Consider the following 14,000-nt stretch of genomic DNA (forward strand, 5'->3'; position numbering starts at 1 on the left):
ATTTAGCAATAAATATGTAAATGTAATTTATGACCAAAATGCTTCAGATTGAGATGGCTTTCTTTCTTTCTTCATTTAAAAGATGAATTTAATAAAGAAGTGAACTAAGGGTCAGACAGCTTCTGCCCGACTGAAAGAAAGCTTTGGTTTGATTCCAGACTGGCAAACTTTCCTTTGATCTTTCTGTATTGGCAAATATTACTTTTTTTTTTTTTTTTTTTAAACTTTGTCTGCACATGCTGTCGAAGGTCAACACTACAAGAAGTGCAATCTTTTTAAGACAGCAATGCATTGCAATGCAATATGAAGTTTTTCTTTTTAATTTGATTAATTGCTGAATGGAAGTGTGAACCTTTGTAAATGTGTATAAATGGCGAGAAACAAATCTATCTCACAAAGGATAAAATATATATGATTTTATTGTAATTTCACAGTCATTATTCACACATCATTAAAAAAACACACAGGCAAGACTATTAGTAGTGAAAGCATTGTGTAGTCCTTGAGTGGTTGAAACTTCAGTGGTCATTACAATGACAAGAAAATACAAGAAGATAACGAAAAGACAAACGGCAAACTTTTTTAACATAGCTAAAAAACACTTGTGATGTAACATTTGGGGAAAAAAAAAAAGAGTCATTTTTCAAAATAAGGTAGGTAGAACAACTTGAAGCCTCTTTTGCCTCGGACAGCACAGCTGATGTAGATGACATGGTACACTAAAGGAAAAACATTTCAGGTAATAAGAAAATGAAACCTTGTACAAATGTGACAAGGATTTATTATACCTCCAGGAATGAAGAGAAGAATCCCAGGAACAAAGAAGATGGCACTCGAAACACCTGTGGAGTTGTACAATGTAACAACAGCTCAATCAGTCCTTCATTTAATCAATCAATCAATAAACCCACCCATCTATCATTAAGTATCCTAGTAACACTGGAGTCATGCAGGGTATGTTTTTAACACCAGTTCAATAACACAAACTAAGAAGGCTGCACGTTGTAGAGCATTGTTGAGGTCAATTACAATTGTGATCGTGTAATTGATAATTGATTACATTTATGATGTAATTGTAATTGGAAATTATATAATAAAAAAATATTGCTGTTGTAACCGTAATTGAGTTCAGATAATTGACTTTGTAATTGTAATTGTTAGCATGAAAATAATATGAAAACTGTTCTATTCAATTCAAATAAAGAATAACTAAACCCCAAAACCTTTTTTCTGCTGAATAGAAATGTATTTGGGTATGAAGTAGTGCTGTTGAATCATCCTTTGATGATGAACATTTCAGTCAAAGTATTTCAATTTGGCATATTTTATTTTGTTGTAAAATGTCAGAGTGACTGCCCTCTATGAGTTGAAACCAGGCTATTAGAATTGATTTTTGCTATTGGCTAAGAACAAGATCATGTGATATTTTGGGACCATCTTGCCTCACAAATACGCACTGTTAGCCCCGCCCCTTTTATAACAAGTTCTGATGAACTACGGTCGGGCCCGCGGAACGTCTCCGTGCCGAATAGCACGTACCACCTTCCCCAGAATTCAGTCAAATGACTCCGTTCCATTGAGTAAAACAAATGAAATTGTGCAACGTAAAATCATAATCTAAGTCGAACTGCCTTTGAAACAATATATCACACGACTATGTTCTGATACATTTAGAAATTACCAGAAAAGATGGTGGCCCCCCGGGAACCCATCCCCCCCTTTCAAAAAAGGCACTTGACATCCGCTCAAAGAATGCCTATATCAAATTACAGCCCGATTCAACGAGCATTAACAGAGGAGTAGTGGAAATGCGGCCCCTGGGGTCCCCCTGGCGCCCCCGTGATGTGCCAATGATTTGGTACCACCAACCGTCTTAAAATTTGGCAAATAAATGCAAAATCGGCTTTTGTTTTTTTTTTTTTGGAGCCCCAAATAAAAAAAATCGGGCTCCGAGCATCAACACATAGAGATCTATAAATTATACCAAATTTCAGTGTACACAAGAAGAAGAAGAACAACAAGAACAAGAACAAAGTGAGTGGCATTTTGAGTGCGATAGCCCGGCCTAAAAACTAACACCTGTGGACTCTGGAATCTGTGGTGAGTAGATTGGACTGAGAGAAGAGTGAATAGAGAGGTACTGTATATTGAGTAATGAGTAGCTAGTTAACATAGCATAAATTGTTCATTGGAGATTTTATAGTAATAATCAAGGACTTTTTTGAATTCCCCTCCTCGTGGCAGGTCAGGAGAAAGCAGGGGTTTAGTTACTCTTTATGTGCAAACCCGTGGAACCATGTTACATGGCTTACACATACTGTATGTAGTTAACATTCACTAAAATATGTTTCATATCAACTTTTCCCACTACCTGTCACTTCTCTTGGGAATCATTTTACCAATTTAAAAATAATTGAAATCTAGGGGTATACTGACAGAAAAAAGGCTCAGACGCTCACACCAAAAATATTAATGCCAATATTTTCATGGATAAGGAAGTCTATCAAGGTAACCAAGAGATAAAACAAATATATTTTTTTGTGTATTTTACAGCTGATTTAAGACATGGGTCAAAACCGACCTGTTATCATAAGAGACTAACACAAGAGGAAGGTTACATTTTATGGGCTTATTTATTAAACGTTTAGCTATTGTGATTAATTGTAATTGGACTTTAGTGATTGAGGGGGAAAATAATAATTGGCATTTTTTTCCAATTACAATTAAAATTACAGTGAACGAAATCATAATTGAGTTGTAATTGAAGATGGATAATTTCAGGACGTAATTGTAATTGAAAAATGTAAATCAACCCCAACCCTGTTGTTGAGTACTGGCTATGGTGGAGTGCGTGTGTTGCCAGGTTGACAAGAATTAAGCAATCACAAAGCGCTCTGCCTTGTTATTTGTGATCCTCATATTGAGAAGGCTGAATTAATTTCAGCTAAATTTCTATCTGCAACTCAACTAAATTCATCGGAGCATGAAGGGAAATCATTTTTTGAAGTGAATTTCGGCAGAAATCAAACTTTCTTGTGCTTCGGACGTATCGCTGTGAGCTGAGGATTCCTGAGCTGACGTCACGCGCTGCTGAAATCCAGCAGCGGCGCCAGGCGGAAGTGAAAAACACAATGTTAAAGTAAAGAGTTTTCAGAGAATACAATGGTGTTTAAAACAATAGGCGTCACGTGCCATTTAAATACCAGCCAATAATTTTGACAAGACAATTTTCAACAGTGGACTTGGTAGAAGTGATTGATTGACTCAGCAGAAAAGCAGTTTCCCTCAGCACGTCCTCCCACCCAAGTGCTTTTTGAAAGGTAAATTAAGTGAACAATTTACTTTGCACTCAGCTCGGTGACATTTTCTTTCAGCTCTGCAGTGTGTGCCAATTTCTTCAAAGTGCAAAGTTGAGGCACAGATTTTCGATTTGTAAACTGACAAGAGGCAGTGATTAGAGGAACCCAAGGATGGATTTTGAATGCATAGAAAACACATACAGTTGACACATGCCTCTGTGTTTGCTCTGCGATTTTCAAGCAAAATGTGTTAAAAGCAAAATTAAGATTAGTATTAAATAGAAAAAGACAGGCCTGAGGTGACACCGCTGCACATACAGTAAATCCCAAACTGTTAGAAGTAATTGTTCTTACCTGCGTTCTGAATCAGCTGTACGACGACACCTGTGAAAATAAGAGCTGAGACACAAGTCAGACGGATGAATTTCAGTGAAGACAAACAGCATTATGATAAATCATGTATTTCTTCAACCTTTATTTTGTGACATTTTAAGAAATGGAGTCAAAGGACTAAGAATGTTAAAAACATGATATGGCTTTTTTTTTTTAAGTAAATAGTTTATTTTATTAACAAAATCATCACAATGGAACTGAATTGCAATCATGTGGACACTAAACGCTTGAAGAAAAGTCATGAATTTCTTTTTGCCTCTATCACATGACTTGGATTAGCAACGGCTTTCCCTCTCAAGTGTTTTTCGACCTGGTACACTTTAATAAAGCAGGCATGTGGAGGCTTCACCTACAGCTGGAGGGATGGATTCATTTAAAAAAAGAAAAAGAAAAGATTCCTGGCGTGTAGATTTTAATTAAAAGTGGTTGCTTAACATTTAGGCTCATGATTTCTCCTGTTTTTGTCTTTTCTTTGAATCGGTAACCCACACAGCCTTTTGTTCGGGCGACCGTGGCTCAGGTGGTAGAGGGTCGTCTTCTGATCGAGAGGTTGGGGGTTCGATCCCAGTACCTGACTATGTGTCGAAGTGTCCTTGGGCAAGACACTGAACCCTAAGTTGCTCTCAGTGGTCGACTAGCGCCTTGCATGGCAGTCCTGTCCCACTGGTGTGTGAATGTGAGAGTGATTGGGTGAATGAGCTGATATGTAAAGCGCTTTGAGACTGCTTCAGTGTGGTGATAAAGCGCTATATAAAATCAAGTCCATTTAGTCCATTTATTTACCATTGTTCACGTTTAAACTGTTTTTAAATGCATTTCTTCTGTTGAATAGAAATAAATCTATTAAAGGATACCTGTAGTCAAAATGTATAAACAGAAAATATGTTTGTGTTACTAATAAACAAAAAATCTTCACCTTTTTATAAAAAAAAAAAATACATTAAAAGGACTTTTTAGAACAATTTTATACCTTTGCGCAAGAACTATGGACAGTCACCAATTTTGGACAGGATATGATGCATGTTTGTTGATTCCTGTGAGCTGTTGCTAGGCAACAGTGTTCCATTGGTCTACAGTTTCTGAACAATGGCGGAGTGTCTCTAAGCCCAATAACGACACTAAGTCAGAGTTAGCCAGATGTTGGATCCATGATATCGGTACAGGACACACACTTAAAATGTTTCTGTTTGTACCAAATTGGGTGATATGCGAGGAACACTTAAAGCTGAGCTGCTCTGAGAGGGATCTGCGGACTAAGCTAATGGGCTAGGCTAATGGGCACCAAGCCAAAGTTACGTCTGAAATCAGATGCAGTACCAACAGAATTCTCAGAAAGTCTCAATGCAGTTCATAAACGTACTTATTCAGAGTGCTGCTATGTTTCTGCTTACAGGGGATATTATGGGTGGCTGTCTTGTCAATAACTGCATCCCCACCTGATGGTTCCCTCCTATTTCCGTTCACCTGCTCGTTATAGCGCCGTTAGGTGCTAATCCTCGGTGCATCCTCCCATCCATGAACAGATATCCTTTCACGCAGCTTTCATTGCAGTTGCTAGCCATATTTGCGCACTTCCAACATCTAACTATTCAGCCGTGTTTCTGCTGGTAACGACAGCTCTGTCTGTTAGGCTAATTCTGCATGCTGAGTCAGCGCCGGGCCACATACAAGAAGCAGGTAGTTGGTGAGAAAGCTGATATTTATTCTTCTGGTAACCTAGATGGTGCCCTTTATCACTGAGAGCTTACACATGGCTGCTTCACGATGAGAGCCAACAGAAAAACTACACTTCCCACGCCGTAAACAGACCTGTTGCGCCTCTAACTTCCACAACGCACCATTTATTTAAAGCGACAGGCCAGGCAGATCAACGAATGAGAATCATATGCTGTCCAAAATGGCGGCTCAGCATAGATCATGCCCGAAGGTATAAAATCGTTCTAAACTCTTTTCAATGTGTTGTCTTTATAAAAAGATGCACATATTTCGTTTATTGGTAATACATTAAACATTTTTTCGTTGTACACATTTTCACTACAGGTACCTTTTAACTGTATAATACTTCAGGTTTCACACGGGTTGTTTATTGTTCTAAAAAAGAATAATATATGACTGAATATATCAGTGAATTGTTTTGTAAAAAAACCTGCACCTTCTGTGTTTTATGACTCACCGATTCCAGTTATGAGAAGGAGAAATGAAGCGAGGACGACCCTTCTGTTTTTCTTCACTAGCGGATGAGACGCCAACCTGAGCAACACGACAAGTCACTAATTGTCGCCCTTGTCTCTGCGAGAGCCTTGGTAAAATGTTAGCACTTACCCACAGCAGTGCGCTGAGAGCTGAGTGACAGAACTTAATGTGCTAAAAGACCACTGGGAGCTGCAGTAGGAGAGTGGCAGGGTCACTGTACAAAGAGGGGGAGGGAGAGAGGAGAAGAAGTGTCACCTCACCATTACAAAGGAAGCATAGAAAATTGATCGCCACCAAGACACCCATGTGGAGAGCCTCTACCTGATTTTAAAGAAGTTATTGAAAGACGAGTTCCCAGTGCTGCCCATAGAGTCTTCATTTTCTAAATTCTAAAGAATGAATGACAAATGAAAGCAGTCAACAAGAATTGTATCAAACGTATCAGAGAAAAACAGATGTGGACATACACAGCTGTGCATAAAACATGGAAGGAATCTGATTCTTCTCTCTTGATTCAGAAATTCTGCTCCGACATAATTCGTTGGTCTGAATCATCTGGGTCTATTTCTGATGCCAGACAATGCCAAAACATTTCCAGCATTTTTCTGTCAATAGAACCAATGACTGCCAAAAGAATTCAGGATGATTAATAGTAGTGCTTGTCAAAACGTGCACGCCGCACACACACACACACAAATAAAAAACAGTAGAAGACAAATGATCAAAAACACAACATGATTACACAATTCAAATGACAAAAGAAGGGTCTGCTTGTTTCTACTAATTTCAGGGTTGAATGTGGTTTGTTATCGATTCATTTGGATTTGTTGTTGCATCACTTTTAAATGTGTCCTAATCATGTAGCATCTCATCTCTTGTTTAGCACATCAAATTGGTTTGAATATGTTTCACTTTTGTGCTTGTCATCAAATTAAACACAATTAAGAATTCTCAGTCTTTTTGCTTCTGAAGTTTCCAGTCAGGATTAGGAGGCTTTACTATTTAAGCCAGCTTTCAGTTGGCAGTTCTGTGTAATTGTGTGCGTTATGGACTTTAAGCCAACCTAGGGCGTAACCCAGTGTTTTCAGTGGGTACCTGAAATGTCTAGTAATTAAATTTTTAATAATTACAAAAAATATATGATTAAAACATGTTTTACATTTATTTTTTTATGGTCAATTACATGATGGTTTGTGTTGTCTTTAATATGTGAATATATTACCTTACCATTGTTGGTATTTTGCTTTGTATTCTTGTATATCTTAGTTACTGATTATTAGTTAGTCAGTTTTTGAATTTTTTCCTACTAGTACAGTGCCCGTTGGAAGTATGTATCATATAGTGGGGGCTTAAGTAGAGCAGTTCATTATAGCCAAATAAGTATGTTTGAAGGTTTGATGTACAAATAGGTGTAACATGTACAAACTCTGTAGTGTTATAAAGGGGTATATTTACAGGTGCAAAATAACATAGGGTGTGCTATTTCCCTGGTTTATTTCTATGGAACATGTGCATGATAAATTGATAAAGTTTGCACCAATGCTGCGGTTTGGGTAGAATCTGATAAAAAAAGACAGAAATTTGTACAAATAAAACTATTTATTTAGCATTAACATTTCTTAGTGCAGGGGTGATTATCATCCAAGGTTAGTAATTAATATACAAACAGATATAACTTAGCGAGCAGACTGAACAACTTCATCTATAATTCATGTGTGTGGCTCACATTTCTAGAGGAATCATGGTGTGTGTGGGTGTGATATTATGGTTAGTGCTGTTTATTGTAGGTGTTAGGATGCTGTTAAAACCTTTCCTTTGCAACACCAAATAAGTCCAAAATAATGGATGCACAAACTTGTGCTAAGCGCACGCTGGCAAAAACTTTCAGGTTGACCAGACACCGCATCAGTGAGATATTCGCTCCACAAACACACACACACACACACACGGTTCTGTAATTAATAGATAGATAGATTCTGTTTAGTACTTGTTGTGTATTTTTAGAAGTCCAAACTGGCGTAAGCAATATGACGAAACTTGGTGATTAAGAAATGGGGGTGGGATTATAAAAGTCTTTCTTCTTCCCACTCCCTTTTGAACAGTCATATTATTACAAAAATGTGTACGTGGATCTTATATATTGTTTTGACCATCTCTGACTGTTTCTCTGTTAGTCTTCCTGTACACAAAGAGTATTTTTGTTCCTTTTGTTTTTGTTTCTTGTCCCTGCTCGAAAAAACAAAACAAATAAATGAAACGGGGAAAAAAATGTCTTGAGGGTCGCCAGAAATTCTTGAAATCAAATGGGGTCACGATTCCAAAAAAGAGAGAGAACCACTGGTGCCAACCCATATTGGGTGCTGAGTCAGCTGGGATAGGCTGCCAGTACCTGTACAACTGATCAGGGAAGGTGGTGGCTAAATGTGGATGTATATGCATGCATACAGTGGTGTACAAGGACTAAAACTACATTTCTTTGTGAGTACCTGGTACTTCAAATTACTGTGCTCAGGTGAGCCTGCAGCAGCGGGAGGTGACGGAGGAGTCTGAGCTTTGGAGAACGTTAGAGGACCAAAGGTCATTTCTCCTCCGTTGCGGTCCTTGTCTCGCGTTGCCCACGTGTCCCTGTCTCCATCAGACACAGCTCCATCATCATCTCCATCCAGTGCAAAGGCGTCATCAATGGTGAAATGCGTTGCCATGGCGATCCCTGTTACATCCCAATGATTTGGAGCTTAAATTTCACTGGTAGATAGAAAAGAAAATATATAATGACATTTTATTGGAGCTTAGATCCCAATTCATCTGGACAGATTGGTTGCAGGGAGAAGTGGTGGCCCAATGGTTAAGAAAGCTGGTTTGGAACCAGACGGATGTTGGAATCAAACGCAGGTCATTACTGTGAGAACTTGAGCAAACCCATAACTACAGCTTACCACTGCTCCTCAGGGACTGGATAAAAGCAGAGACACCTCCTGTATACATTAGGGATGTAACGATTAATTGTAAGGCAGTTAAAAATCGATTCATAGGTATCACGGTTGATATCGATTTTCTGACAATTGAATCGCAGTACTTTTCTTAACCAGCAGAGGGCGCTATCCAGAAGTGTTGGCGGCGGGCGGAGTCTGCTAATACTTTCTTTCTGGCTGCCTTCTACTCTTAAATATGTTAATAAATGATTCATTACCCCTTTAGCACCGAAAGAATATCTGTAATATTACTTAAATATCTGTAAAAGTCACGTTTTTCTATTAGCTCTGTCTGCTAGCATAGCTTATCTTCTTCACTGCAAGATATCTGCATGCCAACCGACCACTGTGGTTACCAGCGCCCTCTGCTGGTCCAAACAAATATGACGTAAATCAGTGCAATGACGGTTTTTTTTTTTTTTTTAAAGTCCAATTGTTAAGGCACAAAATACATTTTCAGTTGCACTTTTAAAAGAAAAGAACTATTATACAGTTTTGCATTGTTTATTATAGAGCCAGAATTTAAATTAATAGGCTTCATTTTCATTTGTATTATTCCTTTATTTATTTAATTCAAGATTTATTTTTAGTTAAATTGCATTGTTTTGAATAGTTTATCAAGTAATTCTTTTGACAATGAAAAATACAAGGAAAATAAAACAGTATTTGTCTACAGTCCCATTTTGTAAATGAAAAAATAGTGAGAGAATCGTTATCGTGAACCCAGTATCGTGAATCGAATCATATCGGGAGTTGAGTGAATCGTTACATCCCTAGTATACATATATGGCAACAGCTTATTATTACTATTACAAAATCTGATGTGAAAATGCCAATTCTTTCTCATGTCTTCTTTTATTTTCTAACTTTTCGATCGTACACTCTCTACGTTCAAATGAAAAAACAAATGTTTTCCCCTAAATCTAACACAGCTCATTTGAACTTCAAAGCCCATAATTGTTACACCCTTACCAGATGTTAATGATATGCAAAAACATAGAGCTGGGTGATTTTGCCTAAAAAAAATCTCCAATTTTTTTTTAAAGAAAATTTGAGTTTCGAGTCAATTTTCTATTTTTTTTTAATGCACTTAAAAATGACTGCAGACATCAGATATATTGTCATAAGTGCATCTTTATTGCTGTGATTGTCCTCAAGAGTTAAAATGCAAAGAATAATCCCAAAATAAAAAGTAAATGAGGCTCTGTCATTCAACAATTTCATGCTTTAACCCAGGTTTAAGCAAAAAGTGCAACAGCAACTTCACAGTAGCTTAAATTTTCTGTTTAAGAATCAGATAACTACAGATTTTATAACATATAACGTTACAATTAAAAAATAAAAAAACTCTTCCCTGAGCATCTCAGCATAGAGCGAATAAAAAATTGAACATGCCTGTGGCACACACATAGCCTACTCAAAGAGTAAACAAAGCGAAAAAGTTCAAAAAACCTGTGTGGTGGGGAAAAAACATCTATATATATATATATAATATATATATATATAATATATATATATATATATATATATTTAACTCGAATTTGCAAAATAAAGAAAAACTTTTATCTACAAATTCGATTAAATCGATTTTTTGCCCAGCTCTACGATAATGCTATCATTAATAATTTTGGAAAGAAAAAATACATAAATAAATGCGATTGAGAAAATAACCATAATAACTATTTTCCTCCAATCTCAAAAGGAAATATAAAAAATAAAATAGGATTTTTTGTTGTTGTTGAATAAACTTTAAAAATCTGGTGTTACTTATTTTGTTTTACTTCTGATACGACACTGATATCGTGACCTTAAGTATTGGTTTATACGATATCAGCACAAATTGTACTTATTTTCATTACAGACGCATTTATTATTCATACTTTGAACAACAATTTTCTGCAAATGAGTAAAAGTTTAGATTTTAGTAATTTTACTAATATCGAACCGATATTTGAACTATAGAACACACAAATATGTTGAAGGGTGCCAGAATTGAGAAAGTTTTAAAATATTTTATGCAACTCCATGGACCATTTGTAAACATACATATATCCTCTACTATTAAATAAATAAAAATGAATAAAATAAAAATAAAAAAAAGCTCAGTCCACACAACAATATGAAGATGGATATAAAGAGTTATGGCTGACTGATAGATTTTCTTCTTAGACTAAGTTAGTCGTAGTAACTTATCGCAGTGTCTTATCGAATGTTTTTTTGTCATCTTACGTGTAAATACATATCCTAATCAACATCTAGTGTGCTGTCTTCAAACATGAATAAACTATAAAATGTAAAATCAGCGGTAGATGTGCCTTTCTGCGGCCTGTGCTCTCTGTCGGCCCCGGCCATTGTTTGCCTTCTTTCCGCTACTACATCAGATGACCAGCAGGAAAGACTTACTGGTAAACGTCTCCTCGGTCTCCTCCGGGCTCCACTTCACTTCACCACCTCTTGGTCACATGTTTGTATTCTTCCTCCACAAGCTTCCGCGTCGCCGAACAGGACCAAAAACCGTAGTTTCTGTTGTTCGAGAAAAACTTTAGGACAACTTTTAAACCGTCACTCCCTTTCTGACATCGTCTATCAACTACTCTGGGCTGATTTGACCCACAGAGCGGGTCGTCTATCGTCAGTCCGCTTAATCGCATAATGACACATCGATCGACCCATGTTTTGACTTTTGACCTATATTTTTATTTTAATTGTCTACTCACATTTAAATTGTTTTCTCATTCTTGATTATTTAAATATTCAAAGTAGATAACTTCCTTAAAGACAGAACACACCCAAGTTTAAATTACTTATCTTAAAACATCTGTTAAAATCAAGGCCCGGGGGTCAAATCTGGCCCTTTTGATCTGCAGGAGAAAGTAAAAATGACAGAAAAAACATGTATCATTGTGTAAATTTCAAAATATTCTGCAAATTTATTCAAATTATTCTACTAAATTAAATAACAATTGTTGGTAATATCAAGGAAGTGTAAGTGAATTTAAGTTTAAGGTCACTTAATGCTTGGATATTGTCGGCCTTATATACTTTATATGTAATTTATACCTGGAAGTGTGAACTAGGGCACATTGATGTTGAAGTTGATCTTTTTGCTGCGTAAAATCTGAGGCCCACTTCAGATCAAACTGGTTTGTATGTGGCCCTTGAAACTAAAATTAGTTTGACACCCTCCCTTAAACAAAACAATACCATCAAAGCTGAAACATTTGGATTAAAACAGTTTATCCCAGGGCAAAAAAATAAAAAATTCAATACCCCTTAAAATAGTAGTCATTTTGTTCTGTCAGTGATGTAACACAGTCTAATGTTGTTTGGCACCCAAAGAATGCACATTCAATTACTCCTAAAACACATAAAAGGGTAAGAAAAACTTACAAAATGACTCTTAAAACTCACAATGACATGAAAATACAGAAAAAAATACCTAAAATGACAATAGAAATGCACAAAATGGCTACAAAAATACACAAAACTTGAGCACTCGGGAAGCACACACCTTCATCAAGCTCCAAATATCCTCTTTGCTGGATTTTCACAGTTAACTGGATCATTTATCCTGATCATCTTTAAAACAAAAATGAAATGCAAAAAAATGACCACAAAAATACACCTAACCCATTGTTGTTTCCTATATTAATGCTCAGTTTGGTCATTATTCTAAATGCTGACATGAAAGATAAGACAATCACATTTTTGTGGCCCCCGCTGTGATATACTTGCCCATCTCTGCTGTACACTACCAAAGTCCTTTGGTTGTGGTTGATCTTATATCTCACCCTTGCTTCCCCACTCCCAATGAATGTTCCTAATTTATATATAAGAGAGTTGGCAAGCCTTAGCAACTGTTCTTATTAGGAATGTAACTGAAATGTGTATAAGAGATTCAAACGTGTATTTTCTGAGCCCATGTAAGGCTCAGATTCATGTAACACGGTTAAAGGGTTTAAAATTTTAATGCAGATATTCATATACATTTGTGGGACACTGAATATTTCATGAAACAATTTATCAAGGCACTCACTGTTCTGCCTCATGTTCGTTAGTTAGAAAACTGTTGCCATGGGCAACCTCTGTAACAATTTATGAATTGCACTTAAATGTTTCAGCTGTTCTCCTGGGCGCATTTCATGAGAAGCTCTTAACTTTCAATACATGAATATCTTTACATGTCTTGTGAATTGTGCGATCATGTTCTTTTTTTTTTTTTGTCACTTTCTCTACGTATGGATAATTTTTGTACCATTTTTGTACTTAATTTAAATTTATATTTCAGTATTCATTTTTCCTTAAATTGCTTTTCAATAATATCATACATAAACTTTATCGACATCACATTTTTATCTAATGGTTTTGAAATGAACCTTTTGAGCAATTACAGCTTCAAACCTTCGCCCAAGGCTTCACACAACGTTTCAGACCTCCATCGTCTGACACCGACCCTGGAGATGAAGAAACGCTAATGTGTAGTATTGAAGGAAAAAGCTAAATTTTTATTTGTTTGATAATATCTCCTTTTATGAGCAAACTACATTTTAGCTGAAGTGACAGCACATTCCTACCTACCTTTTTCCGTTAGAAGGATGGTGGCTTTTTATCATTCGTCCGTCATGAATAAATCACTTACAAGTGAATAAATGACCCTGGTTGTCTCTCATAATTGCCCTTGTTATTGTGGTTAGGCAGAGAGAGAGAGAGAGAGAGAGACTGCATCAAAAATGTATTTCTGATGGAGCCACAGAAAGGTCAGGGTGTCACAACTTACTGCTGAGCTAATGACTGAAGCTTCAATAATTGAATGGAAAGTATTGGATGTAGGGCAACGAACATTGATGAATCATGTGGTCCTGTCTGACACGTGGTTGACCAAGTCCCCCCTCCTCGATTAGCTTTGTAACCATAGATACACAGTACATAGAGCGTTAGAGCTTCTAAAAACAAGAAAAGCACACACATACACAATGGCTCAGGTCTAATTTAGTATCTGTGGGATATATAATTGATGATCTGCTGCATTATGTGTAAGTCTGGCATTACAGAAAAGAGAACATGTCCAGTTTCTTATATAATTACCTGATTAATATCAGTATTATTGCTATTTACTTTGTTGGGAGTTATATTTTATTAAATG

General features: G+C 36.5%; 1 protein-coding gene across 1 annotated transcript; it reads right to left on the minus strand.

Annotated features, from left to right (window-relative positions):
* Positions 1 to 401: 401 nt before the first annotated feature.
* On the minus strand, positions 402 to 11,457 carry tmem134 (transmembrane protein 134). Its single transcript, XM_028458736.1, is given in 9 exon segments — positions 402 to 719; positions 789 to 842; positions 3,654 to 3,698; positions 5,866 to 5,942; positions 6,015 to 6,086; positions 6,088 to 6,099; positions 6,207 to 6,274; positions 8,372 to 8,630; positions 11,261 to 11,457. Coding segments are annotated over 8 exon segments (627 nt in total). The 5' UTR covers positions 8,588 to 8,630; positions 11,261 to 11,457; the 3' UTR covers positions 402 to 636.
* Positions 11,458 to 14,000: the final 2,543 nt, after the last annotated feature.

The sequence above is a fragment of the Gouania willdenowi genome, chromosome 1, assembly GCF_900634775.1.
Source record: "Gouania willdenowi chromosome 1, fGouWil2.1, whole genome shotgun sequence".
NCBI lineage: Eukaryota > Metazoa > Chordata > Actinopteri > Blenniiformes > Gobiesocidae > Gouania > Gouania willdenowi.